We start from the raw sequence: 23,408 nt of genomic DNA on the forward strand, positions 1-23,408 counted from the left end.
TCCCGGCTTATTTCAGCAAGTTGCCATCTCATTGCCATCATTGGTCAGTTCCAACGATGACCTCGATAGAGAGATTCTACTCTACTTCCATCTGGTTGATTCGGTAGGTTTGAGTCGAAAGGGTGGCAACAGAAACAATATCCCTATCACGTGCATTCCTGCAGAAGCTCTGGGCGAAATATCATGATCATAAGAGGAGAATTGAAAACTACACCACTTGCTGATGGCGTTGTTGTAGTATCTGTTAATGAGGGTAGCATTTCTTTTGATCATCTTAACTAGACAGATAGAGACAAGTACAATTCCCATTGATTAGTAGCAATTATTTATTAAGATGTGACCAATTAAAGGTTAGTTTCTCCTCACCCCTCGGATGCACAATGATGAACGCAACACTATCGGTCTTGATTTGACCTTTGGTACCTTGATAATAGGAGCCCTTACCAAGCGCTGCGGGTGACGATGAAGTACGAAGCATGTAAGCACGACTCTTTTTGAAAATTTCCCCGACTCCTTGTACAACTAAGTATTGAAGAGATTTTACGAGAATTTACGAGTGTCGCGTCACTGAATTAACCTTCGCTGCTTGATGACTCGACACTCGTACACTTCGTCGTTCGCAGCGGTTGCGAAACTTGGCGATTGAGTGACGGCGATAGAGAAGAAGAAGGAGCAGGAGGAGAGGAAGAAGGAGGAGAACAAAAAGTAGAAGAAGAAGAAGACGGAGGAGGTGGTGCATGCCGACTTGTACGAAAGTTACACACTGTTAAACTATACGATAAAGAAACTCAGGTAGGCATACACAGGTGAAAACTAGTAGAACAAGCAATTGTGATAAGAAACCTTGGGTCGGTCCATCAACCTACTTCATCGGGAAACCCCAACTACCTGGCACGAGCAAGTGCGCCGTGAGCGCAAAGAAGGTCATATAGACATGTTTATTCTTGGCAGAAAGAAAACCTTGAACCAACCTCGAACTACCATGAAAACAGGCTACTTGTGAAATACGATCTAGTTCCAACAAATTACCAGTCTAATCACAAAGATAGCCATTGCTGTCCTACTAACACACTTGCGGTAGCTTGGAAAGTCGGCTTTTACCCACCGTTGGTGCAGATTCGGCAACATGGCAGATACAACAGGCAAGGTAAGAACATTTGAACCTCCACCTTCTGGGGCGTGTCCCGGGATGCAAGTGCCCTTCGAAGTTCCTTTCTTTCCGGTGCTCGCTCTCATCGGTCTCGGAAGGAGCCTTCGCGAATGTGTCCGTTGCATGCTCGACTCTCACCCGTGTAGAGTGCGAACCGGCCTTCAAGAGTGTGTCGGTCGCCTGGTCAAACATCACCACGTTATACAGTAGGAGGGATTGGCCGAACTGTAGAGGGAAATACGTCGGGGAAATATTCCTTTAACTAAGGACCTCCTCATGGTGGTGTCTCTTTCACTAAATGTGGCATATAGCTTACCGTAAAGCAAAAACGACCAAAATAGAACCCCGTGGGAGTCCTGAACGGTCATGATGTAGATCAATAGAGGATTGCTTTGGGAAGCTGCAAAAAGTTGTCAGCAATGCTGCACTCTGAGTAAAGACAATGAATGATTCAGCGGTTAGGCATGTGTATCGAGGAGGGAGGAGATACCTGTCCGGACGTTTTCTATAGAAAAGGCCCCATCCCGGATCCCGACGCAACCTTTGCCGTTTTTGTCCAAGAAAAAGGACACCCTTCACGTCCCTGGGGAATTCTTAACCTCAATTTTAAAAACCATTTGCGAATTAAAAAAAATAAAACGAGGGCATACAGTATCATCAGGGTCATGGCTGCTGATAATAGACAAGTATTTATTTGCAATGCATTTGACCGGGAACTTCGCAACCTAAATTTGTTAACTGTCAAGTCTTCTTCAAAAGCCAACACAACTGATAACGAAAGGCCTTTATTTGGAAATGTCAACCAAGGACTTGATCAACCTTGGTACCGGGAGTGATTTCGCTCTTTCGTGCCGCTTGGCAGCCAGGATTTGTCAATTGCTACAAAGTGCAAGTACTCCAGGGCACGAGAAAAAAACAAAACAAAAAAGTAAACGATACAGAGAATATACATGTCACTAAACAAGCGTTCTGTCTCCTGGTCACTGTGACATTCATCACTGTATAGACCAGAACCTGTGTCGCATGATGGTTCGCTTTGGGCCCTTTTTGACCGAAATAGTTTTGTTACAGTAACTTCCCAACCATCCGTTAGTAATTCAAAATAGAAGACATCTCATGCCAACCAAATTTTTAAAAAGCCAATTTTTTCCCAATCGATTTCAGACAATCACGTGCAAGGCAGCAGTGGCATGGGGAGTCAACAAACCTTTGATCATCGAGACGGTGGACGTGGCGCCCCCTAAAGCCGGGGAAGCCAGAATAAAGGTACGACAGATACTTATGTGTATTTGGTGATTTACGTGGAGTGATAAAACAAATCCGTGTGCTTGAGAATAATGCACAGTACCTACGTTTTGATCGAACTTGTCAGAAGATGATTGATGACCAGCCCCAGAAATGGCATCAAATTTGAATGTGATACTAAAGTTATTGGCAAGGTGTGCAACGTCAGTGTATATACATCGCGTACATCGTGTCCCCGTTTCAGCTAGAAAGGGACATTGGTGAAAATGTCAATCCAGAATGATGCCTTGCCTTGTATCCATCTGCCATCTGTTGATTCCTAAAACCGCAATGTAAAATGTCAGTGGTGAATCAATGAATCGGTCAAATTGCGGGCATCTTCAGCACTTACGTTTGACGTGTCCATTGTTTCCACCAGATGATCTGCACTAGTATCTGCCACAGCGACGCTCACAATATCTGGAGGGAGGAAGGGAAGAAGACGTTTCCAATTGTACTCGGCCACGAGGGTGCTGGCGTGGTAGAGAGTATCGGAGAAGGGGTCACTACCCTGAAGCCCGGGGACCATGTTATACCGATCTTTCTGCCAAACTGTGGAGAATGCAAGCCATGTAAGAGCCAAGATTCGAACATGTGCCAGAAATTTGAGTAAGTACTTTTCATCGAAGACGACGCTTTTTGGACATGTAGTAGAAGCGAGAATACTGTAAAATCAAAGGCATTTTTAGGCTGTTATTGGCTGCAAAATTCGAAGCTGTAGAAAGTGAAGTTTACCTCTCAAACCCTAAAATGAATACCAGGATACCTCAATAGCCTATTTCTCTAAAACACATCGTATAGCTGAAGAACAAAATGTTATAATAAAACTTCAGCGACCGTCGGTTTGCCTTCAAATGGGATGGTCGTTATTGCTTTTCTGTACTCTGGGTTCCAGCCTCACTGTCTTCGGTCACGTAATGCGTGACGGCACCACTCGAATTACCCTGAAGGACGGTCGCAGCGTACTGCAAATGGCTGCCACTGGAACCTTTAGCGAATATACTGTCATCAATGAGATCCAACTTGCCAAGGTGAGTGATGTCCGTCCGTGAACTCCTTTGGGGACTGAATCGGCGCCACACCTCGGCCGATGAAGGAACTACATTTCCAGACGTATCCGTGTAAAGAGACTTGTGGAATTATATAAGAGCATCAGATAATCTCCAGATTGGTCAGACCTGCTCCGTCAAGAGAGACTAAATCTATACAGTAGCCTATCGCGTTTTGTTCGTCCAAGGCGCATCTTCGCCTAACAAGGAATAAATAACAGCTCTCTAACGTTACCTTGGCTTATTGATGCCATCATGCAGTTCAAATAGATGTCCACAAAGATCGTGGTGATCCTTTAGGATGTTTCAAAACACTTAGATGATGTGATAAATACCCTATTCGCAGGTTATACATCGTAACTTTACCGTTACATTTCAGATTGACAAGGCAGCGCCGATGGAAAAGGTTTGTCTCATCGGTTGTGGCTTCTCTACTGGTTACGGCGCGGCTCTGAATACGGCCAAAGTCAAGCCTGGCTCCAGCTGTGCAATTTGGGGCATGGGAGGTATAGGTCTGTCCGCAGCAATGGGCTGCAAGGCTAATGGTGCCACCAAGATCATTGGCGTTGACATCAATGACGACAAGAAAACAAAGGGTATGTATATATTCTTTCTCTATCGTCAACATATTTTGCTGATGACATTGCCACGCCCTCGTGTTTTTGGGTATAGACCAAAAATACGGCATCTCATTTCTAGGAGTTAGGAATATATATAGTCGTAACAACCCTCTCGTGGAATTTTATCGCGCCACCAGTTTTTATAGGTCAGTCATATCGGGTGTGACATGAATCAATGCCCGTGCGAAACCTATATTTCGACTTTCGCTGAATGGTTAAAGTGAACTTATCATCGGATTACAGCATTGGAGGTGGGTTGCACCGACTTCGTCAACCCGACTAAGCACGAGAAAGCCGTAGAGCTGGTGTTAGGTGAGATGACAGGTGGAGGGTGTGACTATACATTTGAGTGCATCGGCAACAACAGGACTATGGTAGGTTTACTATTGCCAATTTCACTTTTTAGAGGGTTGTCAAAAAAAATGTAACCCACAGAATATGTATACGTGTTGGCCTCATTTACGTAGAAGGATGGGGAAAGTATATTGGATATGTCCTCCCATAAATGCAAGCGGTTCGTTTTTTTCTAAGGTTGCCAAGAATACAATTTTAGGTTCGAAAAAAACGGCTCGACATTTTCTGATGATGAGGTCGTGGTTTTGATAGAAATAACATCGGCAATCAATAAATACGGCCTACTTATTGTAATTGGTGGCTCATCCACAAATCATACTCATTTAACCTCTAGTCGGCTGCTCTGAAAAGCGCTCGCCCCGGTGGTGGACTCGCTGTCATTTTGGGAGTTACAGAAGTGGGATCTACAGCCGCCATTGGAGCATGGGACCTTGTTGCCGGCAGAACCTTGACTGGATGCTTCTTTGGAGGTATGTGCTATGTTAGATTGCATACAAAGGTGAATTCGGATATATGGATTCAAAGAAAAAAGCGGAAATTCATTTTTTCAAGGTCCTTCCCGTTTATTATGCACGCGTAATGGCATAAAATGGTGACACCATGCACGACATTGGTCACCTCGAAGGTGTAGTCAATGGACGATACACCAAGAAAGAGGTGCAATTTTGGAAACAAATGTCTTTGGGCACCTCCCCAAAAACTTTTCTTTTCTTCCCCAGGTTACAAAGGACGTGAAAGCATACCAAGACTAGTCAATGAATTCCAGGCTGGTAAAATAACCCTAGATCCTCTTATCACCCATCAATTGAAACTGGAGGAGATTAACACAGGATTCGACATGCTGAAGGAAGGCAAATGGTGGGTATCTGGCTTGACTGGGATTCGAACCACAGATCTACCGTATTTTGATACTCTGTACCAACGTGTTATGTTCGCGAAACTAAACGCCTGAAAAATTGGCGGTTGGTAGTATTGTCTGTCAAAAAATGATGGACGTGGTCCCCTGAACAATACACTGAAATACACCTTGATTCCAGACGATCGGGGCAGGCCACTCCGGAAAATATGGTTCGAATCGTTCATTGAGAATCGAGGCTAATTTACCACTCATGCATTTTGTAGCCATGCCGAAGCATCCAAATGACATTTGATTACAAGTAACCGTTAACATGCAAAAATCATTTTTCTTCAGTATTCGAACCCTGGTCACACTGTAGAGGAACCTGTATGTGTAGAACCTGATCGAGCTGTATGGGTTCGTCGGCATAAAACGCAATGAAAATCGTGAAGTGTTCGGGTAAACAAGAGAAGCCAACAACTAAATCCTCATCTTCAACGAAAACAAATAAAGAAGATTTGTTTGCTACTGACCAACTGCACCATGGACTAAAATTAGATCCGAGCTACATGCATGTATGTACGGATTAACTGTTCATATCAAAATGGAAAAAAGTGGTGTTGCAACCGCCCATAGAAAATGATTATTGTTGGTTATTTTTTCATCGTTGGCACCGACAGGTGTTATCAGTCGTAATGGGAGCGCAACCTTCTTTATTTTCGGGTACAGACGTGCCCGATTTTACTTGACCACGGCGCTGCACGAATGGAATGCAGTGTTTGTCCTCTCAGTAAGTTTCCTTTTCGTGAGGATCACAATCTTTTTGGAAGATAAATGACCGTATGTGAAATTAATGCAGAATATTACGTTCAAAGTCAGGAAACTGAGAGGACACTGTCTGCATCAAGTGATATCCGACACGCTATTCGTACCCGAACATGAAAAAAATTGTCTCCTAATAATTTACTATTATACTACTACTGACACGAATGGAAATGGTGATCACGTCCAATTCAAAGAGTAACGCATTTTCCTTCAAGCCCTCCACTGCCTGTTCTCCCGCAAAATCTATTCAATTTATCAATGCAAAAACCCGCCGCGTTTTGCGAAGATACTTTCCCCTGAGACGTTGCAGTCAGCCTCCCCTGCTCCATTCACTCGCTCGACACCATCCGGCAAGGGTGTGGGATCTGTGCTACCTCTCCGTTCACTGTCTTGTGTCGCCATTTGCGGAGTCTTCTCCATGTTTATTGACGACGGAGAAGATGTTGATTAAAGTTATATTCGCTGGATTCTTGGCCTTTTTGGCAGGTAGGTAACCTTATGACTTTCTATACAAACACCGTGCAACTTTAGTCAGGCTTTTGAAAAGGTTTGTTTTTCAGAGCAGAAACGGCACTGATGTAGTACAGTCAGATACCTTTCAGTTCGTGCGTATAGTTATTGCTGTATCAGTGAATGTTTTCTTCGTAGCCCCAGTCGCTGATTCTTATTGGTGTGATAAATGTATACGAAACGAACGAAGCATAGTAAGTAACCAGTCAGGCTACTGGTTCAATATATTGGTAGAGGCAAGTATGGATTAAAAATTGTTCTTACTGGTGGTAAAACTTATACTTTTTACTGGTCACCGCGGTATAAAAAACACACATTTTACTGGTGATAAATACTGCCGTTAGTGTAGAACGACAGTGATATAAGCAAGAAATATGTATTAGCGACTGACCATATAAAACTGACAAAGAGAGTACATTGTAAAGGAGAAAGTGTCAAGTTTTGGATGTTTTTCATGTATAAGCGTAATTCCGTCTCAACATTTTGCAGCCGCAGATGAATTTTTTTTAAAAATTAATGGACAAACTACGGAAGCGTTGATATGCCATAAATGACGATGTCGGAAATTAATTAGGAAGTCAGCGCTTCGCAGTATGTCACCAATCAGCAGGTAAAGACGGCGTATGAACTATTCAAGAAAGAGATGAAATGGTGGAGTTGACGACATTATCCGATTTGTCTCCGCGCACTTTCAGAAGGTGCCATCGCGGTACCGAAACAAAAGAATTGTCATATGCGTTGAAAAAAATTGTTATTCTCACTTTAATAGAGATGGGATCCGACTGTATACGGTTATTCCTTTTTTTGTTGCCAGCGAACCAATTCTTTTTAATATTTTAACATTTTTAAACGTACTGCCCGTCCTAAAGCAAAACTATAACTAACATCAGTGCTGTCGGTGCATATTTGCCAAACGCTGCTCGCTCAGTGATACGAAAAATTACACCGCCCTAGGAACATTTTTTGCCATAATAACGGCGCGACTAGAATTAAGCTGTCAACATGACGCAAGCAAGATACATGTAGCATGCTTTTATCGCAAAAATTGCCTCACTTTAAAAAAGATGAGTCTTTGACTTATTTTTAAGTTGAAAAATGAGCGAATTTAGATGCCCGCATGCGTCTGACAATTGAAGAGGTAGGAAGCCCAATTTTAACCAACAGGTATAAATTAACGGTTATCTTTTAGTGTTTCCGACTCGGAGTGTTTGGTTTGGGAACACTGATAGACAGATCTTCTTTTTTTTCTGCTTCCCAGTCATTGTTCCTCGTGCTGTCTATTGTGTGGAAACACACTGAAATATTGGGGAACAACCAAAGTTCTGACACCATGCAGAAATCGCACTAGAAATCGTAACTCGAAACTAACTTGACGTTGCCAGAGAGAGGCACGGAAGTTTGACGAAAACTTACTGATATGATAATAATAATAATAATAACAATGAATCTTTTATATAGCGCAATTCCGTGACACTATAGTTCTCGCTCAAAGCGCTTTGGGATATCATATTATTACCCCGGTCTCCACAGAAATCAATCAGGGGTTTCAAGGAGCAACCAGAAGGTGCTCACTTCAACTCGACCAGTAGGGGAACTAAGCAGTGACGCGGCCGGGAGTCGAACCCTCGACCTCCTGATCATGAGGCCGACTCTCTTCCACTGCGCTACCACAATACGCTCTTCGGGGATAAATGGAGAAAGAAATACTCACTTCGTTCGACCAAAGATGCTTTTGCCAACACGAAACTCCTCAGAAATAATGTCTGGTCACACCAGCTGAGACTAGTACATAAATCAAATCAGGTCTAACTAGTCTAATGTACAATGTTCCATTCCAAGCACACCAGTCGCTCGGGATTGATTCCTCCGATCGTTAATTTTCGATCCTTTGTAGACCACGATATTTATACCATAGTTTATCACCTCTTGGGAGTTGTCTTTCAATGGCACATCAGCCAGTAACGATTCGTCTCGATTGAGCAATGATAGTCTGTGATTTTTAAATGATCTTAAAGCGTCCATCCACGAACAACCATCCGGGTCAAGTCCCAAGCGATTTCGCAAAACAACTGATTTAGCCTAATGTTCAGCCACGTTTTATTTGATTCGTGTGAGAGGTATCAATATTTATTTACTAATTGCCGCAGGATGAAGTGGCGGAATGGAAGAGTGAATTCGTGGTGTTGAGGACGAAATCCTATATGGGCGTCTTGGTCACAGCCATGTCCTGTTCTGTTCATGCTGGCACACAAGGCTCCAATATCGGAAAATTACTTTAACGAGGTCGAAGACGGTTATAAAAGTGGCGATTGTGTCTATTGCGGTATAGTATTAAAGATGGTGTTGTTTATAACTTCCATTCAAAATGGCGGCCAATTCTCTCAGGACCAATGAGATAGCGCGTCTTTCATCGTTTGTTTCCAGTAATAACAGTTTATTGGTCGTAACCTCAACAGAATGTGAATATAAACGCATGAAAAGATAGTTATGAGGTGACAGAGTGCGTGATGATGGTCTATTGACAGTTAGCTCAACTGGGGTTAATATTACGTGGCTATAACGCCAAGGCATCTAATCGCGTCGATCGGCCGAAATATCACGAGATCGTGCAACACGATTCAGGAAAGCTGTAGGTCGAAATGTCTACTGCCTAATTGCTACATTTGTATCTTCAGAAATCTAGATTATTGCTTATAACCCGAAGACGCGATTTCCCCTTCTGCTCCAGCGCTCGTCTGCTGCGCCGGTGCGTTTCGACGAAAAAGTCATCACTGTGCTAGCTACCAACGAACCTAAACGTTAAAATTCAAGTTAACATTTTTTGAATTTCGAACGAATGAACATGGACTTTAAACTAATCCGTTGCATTTAATTTCATTCGGGATAAACTAAAGGCATTCCAAACAAGAAACTACTTTCGTTGATTTCCCTTGTGTTATTCAAATATCAGCTTGCCGTCTGCTGATGAATTGAATCTTGTAGCCTACAACTCCAGCGCGATTGTTGTTTGTCGTCTCACACTGTCTCAATGACAGCGACTATCACTTGTTTGAACCACGTAATGGAACGCACCCACGAGATAATCTTGACTACAAGGACTGAATTGAAATTCGACTGTCCTAATTTGCGAAGCCATCATCATCCCCGTTCTGCCCAACCGCCAACACTCAATTCCTCAATCATGAAATGATACTTTATTGGCGTTTGACAAAACGGGTGAACTAATTCCTTGTGGTCATTAAAGGTAATTCTTTATTAGGAATGGTCACCAGTGCTGCTTTTCTTGTTCAAAGTCCCTTGCGGCATGTAGTAAGATATACTATATTAGCCAACTAGCATGCCTTAGCCACGAAAGATATTTCTGTAGCCTCTTTGGGAGTGAGATGATTACCATGAACTAGACGTTCGGAATTGTACAGGAGATTGGTCAATCCTTGAGGGGGCTCCCATCACTTTATTGGCACGCTACACCTGGTAGATCAGAGATGACTCGGTACTGCCGAAACGGTGGATCTGCTTGTATGGTCACCGTACTATATAGTAACCTTCAGGTTGGGTCTCGAGGACGACTCGTGTTTAACTAGCGTAGTCAACTGTGCAAGGCACCTTTTATTTGGAACTTCCTTTACGCTCTTTCCTTTAATAACAGTCGTCTTGCCATCATTCTTCAGCCAGTTGACGGTAGGTACCCCGGTGGACCAGCTTTCTGGTCGAGAGAGTTGCGGGCAAACGCCTCTTTTGAGTGCAAAACGCTCTTCTGCAGTCTTGAGATACGGGTCGGCAAGATAAGACAATGTATAGTTCCACTTAGGGGCATCTGCCTCCTGCCCGTGTTTTCCCTCTAGGTACTAGTATGACCCTGGGGATAGGTGTCCAAATTACCGCGTCGACTAAAAGGCGCGACTATCAAGGTCGAATCGAGACCAACATATTGATATTGATCTGATAACTAGGAAACAGGTACTTCCGGTTTCAATAGAGAATCCATCATACTATCACCAGGCCGGATTAGACTCAATATCAATCATGATATTCGTTCATTCAATATCCGCCGCATACCATCCGAGCAGTGAAAATCTTGCCCAGGGCCAGGTTATAATCGCCGAATAATAACATGAACTACATTTATAACACCCGTGCTTTTCGGTAAAATGCAACATTTCATCCTAACGTCAGCATCATTGATCTACAAGGACGAAAAGGGGCCTAGGGGACGGAGAGCAGTTAAAAAAAGACGATGGTTTCAAAAAGATACAGCTAGAGAGCAGACGACGGGAGATAGTATGATGCGATTAATGATAAACAGCGAGAAGCACATGCGCGCTTTCCAATGACAGTGCGATTCCCTTTTAATGTATTTTAAACCGAGAAAATAGCTAAAGCTTTTTAAATTGCGGTTAATTATGTTGGGAACACATGCAAAGAAGAAAAACTCTGACGAGGAACCATTTAGGATTGCAAGTTTTATAATATCTATTAATATTTTTTAAACTTCTAATAGCATCATCAAAGTACATTGTCATTTGCTACCGGTACTGAAAAGAAATTCATGGTAATTGTGCGCTAACTAAGCATGATTAGAGTGCTTGCTTGGTATGGTAATCACTGAAATCGTTCATTTTCGCTTAGATATCTAGGGATTTCGTTTGCATGTAATGTTACTCTCCTGTCAGACGCCATGTACAGTTTTTAAACCGTGTTGCCCGCAGACAACTTGCTATTGCAATGCAGTAATTCAATTTTAACCTTCTCTCTGCAGTGATTTGACTCCCAATACAATGTACATTAAACTGATTGTCATAATGAAACAAAGCAGGGTATGACTCTCTCAAAGGTGCAAGCTACAAGCTTTGGTTGAAAATCAAATTTGCAACCAAACGGTGTCGAGCTGATTAACGCCTCTAGCACTCCTGGTGCTGTCAGGTGGTAAGCTGAGGCAACCGTGTGGTTTTTAAAAAGCCAACAAATTTCATTATTGACATTAAAGCAAATCCCAGAACGAGAGAAAATGTGCCTTTCACGCTGTAATTGCCATCGGAGTAGATAGCTATAATCGACATCATGACAAAGTGACGTTAAAGGGCTTGTTACTTACGTATCCACCAATATTATCTTTGTTCCTTGGCTTTGTTGACACATATTAGTCTGGAGGTGTCTGTATGAGACAATCATGTACTGCTCTGATCTTCCTCAGGGAATGCAAAAGCTGCTGTAACAGGCTCTTTCAGACTGTAATACCGAAACACTCGGCTGTTAGCAGTCCGTACAAAAGGTAATATCGAGACACTCGGTCTGTTTGTACGAGTTGATAATGATACAATCAGGCTGATTGTTGTCTATACACGAGTTGGTACCGAGACACTCGGGCTGTTTGTAGTCTATACATTAGTTAATACTGAGACTATCGGGCTGATCGTTGTCTATACACGAGTTGGTACCGAGACACTCGGGCTGTTTGTACACGAGTTGATACCGAGACACCCCGGCTGTTTTTAGTCTATACACGAGCTAATACTGAGACTATCGGGCTGATCGTTGTCTATACACGAGTTGGTACCGAGACACTCGGGCTGTTTGTACACGAGTTGATACCGAGACACTCCGGCTGTTTTTAGTCTATACACGAGCTATACTGAGACTATCGGGCTGATCGTTGTCTACACACGAGTTGGTACCGAGATACTCCGGCTGTTTGTAGTCTATACACGAGTTGATACCGAAGCACTCGGTCAGTTTGTTGTCTATAAACAATTTAATACTGAGACAATCGGGCTGATGGTTGTCTACACACGAGTTGGTACCGAGACACTCGGGCTGTTTGTAGTCTATACACTAGTTGATACCGAGACACTAAGTCAGTTTGTAGTCTATAAACGAGTTAACACCGAGATACTCTGTCTGTTTGTAATCCATACACGAGTTAATACCGAGACACTCGGTCTATTTGCTGTCAGTACACGAGTTTTAAAAAAGCATATATCACGTAACAGGCAATTTTAAACGGAGACCTGCTTGAAAGATACTTTCATTGGGTAATGGTGCTGGGGGGGGGGGGGGGGGGGGGGATACACTGATGCCTTGCCTGACATCATGATCAAGCTTATCTGGTTCGTAGAGTAACAACTTATCTGTACAAATGATACTTTCACTGGACCCGACAGTATCACGACATGTTAAAAAACGCCAACCCGATTGATCAAAGTGTAATATTTGACATGTTCTCTTTTGACTGTTACGTTGAGCAAATTGGCAAACTGTCAAATTCAGTACATCGACATATCGGATTAACATCACATTTCCTGATCAACGGAAGTAAAACTGGTAAAATGCTAAGTACCCCTGATGCAGTGACATCGAAGTAAAGAAAAATTCAACCGAATCCGCTACTGCCGCGTTGCTGGCGTGATTGGCATGTTCCAGGAGAGACGACGAAAAGAGCATTTTGGCTTTTTGCAGTAACGACGAGATTTCTACATGTGTTGGAGAAAATTTTCCCTCTTTAAATTTTGCAGATACATGTAATGTAGGCAGCAAGAACAAAAAGTCGCCGATTCTTCAAGTTGGGGCTACACAAATTAAGGAGGATTCCTTTAAGTTGATAAATCATATTAAAATTTATTGAATTTAGTTCACTTATTCATTCGAAGTACATGTATACTGTACTCGGTTGTGATTATTCGACCACCTCTTCAGAGGGGCTGTAACAAAGCTTAGGAAGCACATCAGTCCAGCGGCAAGTTGAAAAATTACACTGGCAAAAAGTTACAATAGGAAATTAAGCACACGTATTACACTTCAAGTCAAAGGGAAGCCGCTCTTAATTTTCTACAGCCTCTTCAGAGAAGTTGTAACGGAGCTGTTAGAAACCCAGTAAGTCCAGCGTAAACGAGGGGCTGTCGGTTCCTAAAGTTGAAGAATTGATTATCAGCCTGTGTTTGCCGAGCCCTTAAACACGATCTGCTCATTAATGATTTACAGTTACCCAACAGTGGTGCGATGATTCGTCAATAACGATAAAGGAGCTTTCCGAGGGCTTTCATTTATCAGAACTAAACGACTTTTCGTGACAAATTCGCTGATTTGTCGGAGTCAGTGTTGACAAAGTTCTTCAAATAGGCACCTTTAGCTTTCGGATATTTGTCGTTTTTGATTGATGTTCCGATTAATCAAGGGACGTCAATTTGTCAACACGCCCGACCGTTCTTCTGATCATTGACTATATCGTTTTCCGCTCACTCAGCAAGAATTGATTTGGGGGCGCACTACGTAAGATGTCATGGTCGGCTCTGCCTCTCGAAGATGGGGCCCAGAACAAATATAATCAATCACGTGAGGTTTGTGTTTTCCTTTGGGTTCAAATACATTGAGCCCTGAACATCCACGGGCGATATTCTGGTCATACTGGGGTAAAGTGTACTAGTAACAACTTGCTTTGCTTTATAATAATATTGGCGGTTTTTACATTGCGCTTTCCCAGGCCAGGGTCAGTATCAAAGCGCTTCGCATGAACTGTCGCAAGGTCTCCCCGGAGGCACTCTACAGGGGTATCAAGCATTACAAATGCAAGATGCAAAAGAATCACCTGTTGCTATCCAGATGATGCAGGCTTAATTTCGCCTTAAGAGCAGAAGAAGAACCAATCCAGGATGAAGATGATCCGCGATCATTTTCATATAGTCAATTCCCTCCGTGATCTTCACCAAATATTTGTACGCCTTCAGCCGGGATCACCCTTCCTAATCTGTCCACTGTATAGTTGCGGCTTCTGTGGCGAATCCCCACAAGTGCAGATTGTGATTAAACGGACGGGCGGAGTGGTGCCATTTTAGGTTCAAGAGAGTACTTCTTCAAATAACTTCTTGGTCATGTAAACCAGTGGACATATGTCGCTTTAGATTAGGAAATAAATCTCTTTCCAAAAAGCTGTAAGGAAGCAACATCCGATGCGACGAGTAATACCAAATTATAAGAGGAGATAATAACTACAGGAGAATTCGAACAGTTATTTTTTATCTTAACAGTGCAACTGCTGCATCTTTCCAACGGTCAGCCTATGCGTAGGCTCATAACTCAGCCTTCATGTAGAACAAGCAATGTTTTTCTGATGTATACAATGGTTCAACTCAATCTACTGTTTGGAAGTGTAGAATTGTATGAAATCTAGATTTAATCGGGGTGACTTTTGCCTCACTACTCCTTTTCTTGAGAAGTGCACTCGGCTATTAACTGTTGGCATGAGGAGGGGAAACGAAAAGGCACGTTAAGTTCAAGCAAACCGATGCTGAGCCAATGTCCCCGTACATTCGCAACCGGACTATACTCCACCATGGGCGACAACGTAATGGCTCGCGTAATGATACTCAACGGCGCAACCATGCACAAATTCGAAGTACGCCTTCCACATCTCCCAATGATTTAACAAAAAATGGCTACTCTCGTGCGAATGGGCGACGTGTTCGCGAGATGTAAACTACCACACTCTAAGCGAGATGTCGCAGAAGATAGCACCGAATCATGATTAAGTGGCGTATTATGGGCATCACTGAGATAGATTCATGTGGCGTTGTTCTTGGAGAAAACCGATAACAGATGAAGGCATAAGAGCAGACGACAAATACCCGACTTTCACGCCGATCAAACATGCCGACTCAAAGCCGTTTTTTACTCGCCCGAATATACTAACCCAGACAATGATAGGATATATGAAACATGAAAATTCCATTTAGTTAAAGTTTCCAGACTCACGGTACGTGTTGCGACTACGAATCGGGTTTGCTGATGGCCTCACATAGCCAGAGTGATTTCGGGATTAGTCCACTTTGACATTCTTTGACATGTCTGATACCACTGTCCCCATACATCTGCTTGTGGTCTTTGAAAAAAACCAGTACTCTGAGCATCGATGCAGATAAACAATGCTGAGTGGTGTTTTTTCCTCAGATATTCGCAGCGTACTAATTTCCGATCTCGAAATATAGCGAAACGTCTGGGTGGGTTTCGGTGTCAGATGACAACCTCGTAAATATCAGCGCCTTTTACCTTTCCAAAAATATCGAATGTTGGTTTTATCGTCAGTGTAATCAGCTGATCACGGAAGGCGTGAGGTTCTATTTAATTCACTTGCAGTGTTTCACTCGCTGAGTAAAAGTTCGTGTTTGGGGAATTTATAGGCTAGAGCGTATCTTGTTGGGGTCAAGTATCAGCAGTTTCGAAACTGTGAGAACACGTGAGAACGCGTGCTTTTGCCAGACATTACGGTACCGTTATTACAAAACATTTGACTTTAGAAATTTTGACCAACATTCCATTGAAAATCTAAAAACGTTCATTGGTCATGGCCATATCGCAATACAAATATAACAATATCCTCGGTATTCAGCTATACCCACGTGCCGACTTACCGGCGGTGAACATCATTCCTAAAGTCTCCTCCTTTTAAGGATGGACATACGCACAACGCCGGTAGATCGGCATACTATACCCAGATCAAGCGCCTAGAACAGATGAATGAGCTATCTCGTTGCCAGCGCCGCATCTTCACCAATGTTCTTGCCTTCCTTTTTGCTCTTATCCCAAGAGCTACTACAAAAGAATAGTGAGCTAGGCTGGCTGTACTAGCACAGGCCTATTTTTTTTTAAAGTGGTAGTATACTATTTTCCAGGGGTAGGCTACAAAGCTGATATGGCTAACAGGTATTGGTTCCAAGCTTGTCCTAATTAGCGTGACCCCCTAACCCTGTTAATTACCACACAGTGTCATTAGAGCTTCTCCCTTATTTGATAAGGTGCTTTCTTCCCAATGGTCAGATGAGCGCTAATTAATTCTGTGAGGAGATGCTGCCGTGAGAAGATGCTGCCGTGGTGCAGAAGAGACTCCCGAGGTAATAACTTACCTCTTCGATTAATTGGTGCTCTTTGTATGTCCGTTATATATCACGGTGGATGTCACCGGCGCCGCGCCACTTTGAATACGCGGTATGGGTAATCTGGTGTCCATGTATGGTTCCATCTCCGTCAATTTCAATCCTCTTCTTTGGGAATGGTCATAATATCCCAGGGGCATTTCGTCCCAATGGTATCCACGCATGTGAAGGACTGAGTGTTAATCTGGTCGCTGTCGCTGTAAGCATTTGGCAGCGGCGGAACTTTACTGCCAATACCACCGTTCTTCCTATTCAGGAGACATGATCAAGCATATTCTGCTGTATATGACATGGTTGTATGAAGAATACCTAATTTCATAAATTCATTCAACCCATGACACAACTTACCATACCGTAGTCTGCGAACGAGTCTTCGTTGACGAGGAAGGTTGGTTTACGGGACTGTCAACAGCCCCTGTGCCTTACACCTGCGCGTCACCGTTGAACCTGATTGCAATATCGTAGCAATATTTCAAATACTTATATGAAACCTTCACCAGAAACGGGGTGTAAAGGCGCTCAGGTGAACGACATCTCGTTGTTAAAAATGAGGAGTTTACTTTACATTCGAACTTATTTCCTTTATTTTTACGACGATGTGCATACGTGCAATGGAATTGAAACAAATTTCATCAACCCTTTCAGCACAGTTGCGTTAGACACCTGTAGTTATCCATGGATGAATCCATTTGGATCTAAGGATAAACCATGTTTCATCTCATTTTCCACTCAAATTATTTAGAAGATCACCCAGAGATTCTAGGCACGCTTTTCAAACAATGAGAGCAGCCTCAGGGGAGAAGCTACGATTCTCAAAGTGATACAGGAGCAACCAAACTCGATAGCTATGATCGGGATGAAATGGATTTTATGTGTACAATCGCCCTTGATGATCCCCGTTTATACAAAATCGATGTCTTGCCTTTAACGCTTGGTCCCCTGTTTATGACACGTCAGGGTATATATATGGCTTACATTTATCCAATTCATCTAATCATATCGAGTTGCAGAATAGATCGGCTCGTTGAAACCCCATCCACACGCCCATAAAAACGATAGATCCCGTCTGTGCTTCGCTGGTACTTTACGCGTAGGGTAAGCTCACGTAACCCATTTGCTCTTCATATAAGATTATGAGGAAGGAGCAGGACGAGAAGACATGTTTTTACTATTTATCCTGCTCAGTGTCCATAAACCTCCAAAACATTGCGGTGAAAAGATTTTCAATGATATTCTACTGAATATGAATCTTTTCATTTATGCATTGAACATCGTTCGTAACACACATGTATGGCCATCATCAATTTGATTTAGGAAATGTACATCATTGTGTGCATGGAAATGTAGTTTCGGATAGGCAGCCCGGACAGTAGACAAATTATTTCCTATGGTTTTCCATTGGTCATTCCTAACACGAATACAGCCCTCCAGGATATTCGAGTGGATCAACTCATCTGAATGATTTATTATCACATTATTTGACAACCGTCAAATACACGTGTTACATTTCAACGATGGACAACTCGCGAGTTGACATCGGCAATACAGCTCTTGGAATTGGTGGATTCAAAAAGAAAGTCCGAGGTCTCCGTTGTAATCACTCCGCAGTAGTGAGTTTTCGCAAATGCCCCGAAACGCCATAGCGAACCGGCGCCTGATCCCGGCCAAGATATCGTGTTCAGGAGCTCGAACAATGAGATGAACGTTCGCGTTGGCGTTTCGGGGCATAACATGCCATTGTATCAAGGATTATGAATCATTACCTTAGCACCGAGGTCATCACAATTTACCAGTGTATACACCATTTACTGTTGTATTTACGATTACGCTATTACCCTATCTCCAATGAGAGGTCAGGATATTACACGGTCCGCTTTAGTAAACTGGGCCAGTCAATTACTTGGCAACTGTACGGCGACGGATGTTCGGAAATACATGATTACCGTGATTACCGTCAAAACTTCCGACATGACCAATCTCGCACAGTGAATATCTGTCTGATATATCTAGGACTGTGCATACATGTACTTGTGATCTCCAAATTGGTAGACTCCAAATCAGGAACATTTGTCAAAGGACAGAGAAGTAATAAAATTAAGCCTGGCGTCCAAATATATTGATCTGTCTCGATATACAATCTAAGATTCTCGATTTGTAAATAAAGACATGTATATATGTTGGTTGGTGTTATCGTTTTCAAATAAGTCCCACTGATCTAAAATCAGTTTAAATGCATTCATGTCCACCGTTATATTGTTGGTCACGCTTACAGAGAAGTCTACAGTTCCTTGGGTGCATGAAACAGACTCTCTCATTAGAGTAAATTTAAGAATTTCGTTACCGTTGTACCGCTCCAGGACAACGTTGTACATTATTATATACATGTATATTCGTTAGTCCTACCAAATTGTGATGCACATGTGCATTGGCCAGCACAATTATTGCGATTCTCCGCGTTTTCAAACCTGCGTATTTTTTTTGTTTTTTATTCATTAGGTTATCTGATCACATCAAGGAAAGTCTGTGAAGCGTTCTTCTTCAAATATGCGTTTGTTATCTTAGTTCGATGGGCTAGAAATGATAGCAAGCTGTACTGCAGCGTTATTAAAAAAGTTATTCTTGCCTTTGCGGGTAACCCGAACGGCGACAATCGCCTTTCTCCAAACGCGCATTCATGCAAAGAACGCTTCAACATGCTTTGCGTACAAACTTGATTAAGTGTTATAGTTCTCGCAGAAAGATGAATTGCAATCGCTGTAAAGTCCATCCTTTTCATCCTCGCCTCTGACAAGTCTAAGTAATAATGCGATTTGTAATACCGTCACGAAATAATTAACTCCATGTTGCAGCATCAAATGGTAGTTTATAACCTGCACTTTTATTAGAAGTTTGATTTTTTGCTAATCTCTATTCGATCCGGAACTTGCTGCCACTATTCGTTCACCAGAAACTATAAAAACAGTTTGTAGGTACTTGTTTCAAATTAGAGCAGGTTTTATTGCCATTCTAATCACACATTTTACGATATCACACGCTGCTACATGCAACTTTTTCCATGTTTGGAGATAAACACACTCATTTGATCTCATCACGTCCCTATAGTTCCCGTAACTTTCTCTGCCCTCCCTTCGTGGCCAGAATTGCCACCGGTGTGACTGTCCGACATGCCAGCAATTTGTGTAATGATCCTTCGCACATAATATTCAGTTTCATCCCGACCACATAAGACTGCAGGGTGCGCGGCCAATATGCATCAGCTCAATCATTTCTATGTACGGTTCATTTCCATCCTCCAAACACTTATATGTGAAGGTTACTTAGCTGGTTTTCCCTGCCTCGTTAAGCAATCTTCTCATATATTTCGAACTAAAGTAGCCTGAGAGTGAAGCTGTGAGCCATTTGGTCGGTCGAGTAGTAAAATTATCGCTCGTCGCGGTTGTATGTAGCGGTTGTTGAATTGTTTAAATCAATTCAGTCCTGTACGGTGGCTTGGAAAGGACCATCCTGCGGAAACCCGGAATTAATATTCGCTTCTCCGACCCTGCACACACTTTGTGTGAATATTAACCCCTGATTTCCTCAGGATGGGAAAGGACATCACATGATTTATTTTTTTGAACATGAAACATTGCTTTCCTGAAATATCTCGATCGATGGACTTATAACACCTCCGTATCGGAGAGCACCTACTGTGCTCTACATCCGTGCATCCGTCAATCCGAATATGAGGAATCCCACTCGGCAAGAGTCCAGTACACTGTAGATCATCCTGGGGCCCAGGAAGTCGCCAGAATATATCTGTAAATATGTTAAAGAAAACGAAAAGATTTGGATAATTTTCTTCCTCCATGCTTATTAAATACCGATTTGCATTACCAGTAATTACTCCGCAAAGGGGAATCGATTTCATCGTTAGTTGATGCGGCTTTATTGAATTTCTCTCAGTTAATTCAATTAACCGCTGCATGCAGGCCAACTTATAAACTGCACTACCAAGGAGCGAAATAGGAATTTCGGAAAACTTTCAAGGCTCTTCAAACATTTACTAAGAGTGTATATCTGAATGGGTCAATTGTATGATCAGTGATGTCATCACGAATGCATCCTTACACCAGTAGAAAGCTTTTTCCGACTTCTTAACGGTTTCTCTAACATTCCCTTGATTTATCCAACAAAAGTCCGACATTGTCCGACTTTTTCCTACGGTCGGATTTCTAGAAAACCTGTGAAAAATACCAGGGCTTCCCAAAATAGGGCAGTAAAGATCAAAGGCCTATGACGTTGAATGGGGTCAATGAGGTGTGAGCCAAACACTCAGCCTATTTTGGGAAGCCCTAGTATTTTTGACAGGTTTTCTAGAAAACCGACCTTTCAAGAAAAGTCGGACTTTTGTCGGATAAATCAAGGAAATGTTAGAGAAACCGTCAAGAAGTCAGAAAAACCCTCCTACTGGTGTTACTTGTTAGTAGCCTATGCAGGGTTTGTGTAACGAAGCCAATTAGAAATTTACTGAAGGCTCTATCGGAAACGCACGCTTCGCCGGAAACTGTTCACCCTTTCAGGATTCGCATAATATCGTACCAGCAATAAAATAACGAGTCGCTATCTATTCCTGATTGTTGTTCACTATACAGTTGATATAATTATTTTCAGCGGCCGGATTTGTAATCATTCATAGTCTTTTTTACCGATATTGATATTCAGGAGTGGCAGATATCGGATCAACTACCATTATTTCGACGCGGCGTTCTTTTTTAATCTGAGGACATTTTCAACAAAATAATTCGAAAACACTTATTGTCCGTGTTAGCGATCACGTTTAATATAGCACAACTGAATGACTTGGAGTTTTTCCCGTCTCAAAGCGTCATGATCGCATTGGCTAGATTATTCTGCCCTTATTATCAACCTGTCTTATCCGATCTCCAATAACTTGGAGTTCACGTGTTTCTTTCGAAGCAGCAACTTGTTAAACTCCTAAATTAGCGCAAGACGAAATCCAATTCTCGCTCGGTTTGATGATGTAGTGGTGTTGGTCGATGATAGACTTTCCAATCCAATAGAATTATAACCGAGAAACCAAGTGAACAGTTAGGGAATTGCTTCGCTGCAAGATCAATTGAAAAACTTTCGTGAGAGGATGATGACTGCATTGACGGTAAATGATTATTTGTAGAAGATTCTTGACTGCAACTGCATGCTGTAGCTTGCGTTTTATCACCCCTGTACGATAAGGAGAGGAGACGGTGCGTGGGTAGTACGCCGCCAATCGCTCTTCCTCGTCGTTGGGTGGTGACTTGCTAAATACTTCAATCGTTCTATCGTTTAAACTGAAGTCTGCAATGTATCGACTCCGGTCAGCTATAGAGAGAACGACAGGTCACTCTTTCACGCATTCGTAGGTAACTTTTACGTCAGTCATGATTTTGTGATCCGAGAGAAAACACACTGAAAGGTTTGACTTTCACCAAAATTTGAAAAGAATACGTCACTGGTGGTTAATTGTAGTCAGGTTGATTGGCTTTCACATCTGTACTCATTTCGTGGTACGTGATACCGCTAACCAGTTGATTGCGGTGGTCGATGCTACAAGGGTACCAAATCGCTGGATGATGCGTTGCCTTCGAACGGTTTGCTTCCCTATAATCACTGACTAGAATTATAGTGTCCCTGGTATAATCATTGATGGCTAGGAGGGTGATCTATAGCTGCGCCATTAGAAGACGGAAAAGACCGTCCATATATTCGGAATTTAACTGTAATAAAGGCGACATACATCCTTGGGCGGCTATTTGCGCCGCCATTTACGCTAGCATTGGTGAGTTAACGCTGGACAGCTGATTGGGATTGCCTCTTTGATAAATTAGTGTATCGACATTTCTTGTGTTAGCTGTCATTTCGAAGTCAGGATCTAAAAGAGAGACGGTCATTAAAATGCAAAATATGTAAAACCAATCAGTGGAACGTTTTAACTTGCTAATTAGTTTCATTTGCATTTTGATTGCTTACTCACCAATTTAAAACGTGGGTCCAAATTCGTATTTTAAATGACTGTGACTATGTTTTTGAATCAATTTCCATGATGTATCTGAACATCCGTCCAGCACTAATAGATTACCCCAAAAGCGTCGCAAATATTTCATTGATTAATAATTCATCGACCGCATCCTGAACCTCATGGTCGTATACTCCCTTTAGATGTGTAGGGTATGCAAAAACCTTGGGAGTCAAGATGTTCGTACAGTTTTTGACAGGAACTCTGCAAATCGAACCTCTATTACTACAGATCTACTGTCCGCAGCCACATCCTTTGTAGTATTTATGTACAAAGTGAATATCACATGATAAAGACTATAAATGATAGGTGAGCTTTCCACCAAGGTTCATGTGATGATAGATGATACAGCATGAGGCCGGTTGTCACGAACATTGATGCCCCTTGATATCGAACTCAAATATCTAGTCTAGCTATGATTAAGACGACTGGAACATAAAATTCTGGTGTGACGGTTTTTTCCAGCACTCTGAAGCTCATGTTCACAGTCACTATAAACTATAAAATGAATATACCGCGTCAAGGACTGCACAAAAATCAATCTGGTTGTCCAATAAGCATGACTTTATTTGGCCAACACACAGTATATATCTATCAGAAGGATACAAATGTCAGCATAAATGCGGGAATCATGTAATGGGCAAGGTCCGGCAATTCCCATTAGTGTCGCAGTAAGGTTATTACCTTCCCCTGAAGATTTGTGGGCCGGGGTTATCAGCTACAGTCAGTGTCATGGCGAGGTGTTCACCTCAGGCCAGACTGACCTTAAGGTGCAAACATGATTATTCCCTCTGACAAAG

At 42.4% G+C, this 23,408-nt stretch overlaps 1 protein-coding gene across 1 annotated transcript; it reads left to right on the forward strand.

The window, feature by feature from the left end:
• Nucleotides 1-989: 989 nt before the first annotated feature.
• Nucleotides 990-5,938, forward strand: LOC135489665 (alcohol dehydrogenase class-3-like). Its single transcript, XM_064775119.1, has 9 exons — nt 990-1,147; nt 2,315-2,416; nt 2,814-3,043; nt 3,330-3,465; nt 3,863-4,079; nt 4,347-4,477; nt 4,792-4,927; nt 5,177-5,315; nt 5,650-5,938. The coding sequence occupies exons 1-9, from the start codon at nt 1,127-1,129 to the stop codon at nt 5,672-5,674; spliced, it is 1,137 nt and encodes a 378-aa protein (XP_064631189.1). The 5' UTR covers nt 990-1,126; the 3' UTR covers nt 5,675-5,938.
• The last annotated feature ends 17,470 nt before the right edge of the window (nt 5,939-23,408 follow it).

The sequence above is a fragment of the Lineus longissimus genome, chromosome 1 (assembly GCF_910592395.1).
Source record: "Lineus longissimus chromosome 1, tnLinLong1.2, whole genome shotgun sequence".
NCBI classification, from domain to species: domain Eukaryota; kingdom Metazoa; phylum Nemertea; class Pilidiophora; order Heteronemertea; family Lineidae; genus Lineus; species Lineus longissimus.

Coding starts and splice junctions, on each gene's coding strand:
- LOC135489665 (XM_064775119.1), top strand. CDS start 1,127: ATGGCAGATACAACAGGCAAG. Junction 2,417..2,813: donor CCGGGGAAGCCAGAATAAAG/GTACGACAGATA, acceptor TGTTTCCACCAG/ATGATCTGCACTAGTATCTG. Junction 5,316..5,649: donor ATGCTGAAGGAAGGCAAATG/GTGGGTATCTGG, acceptor ATTTTTCTTCAG/TATTCGAACCCTGGTCACAC.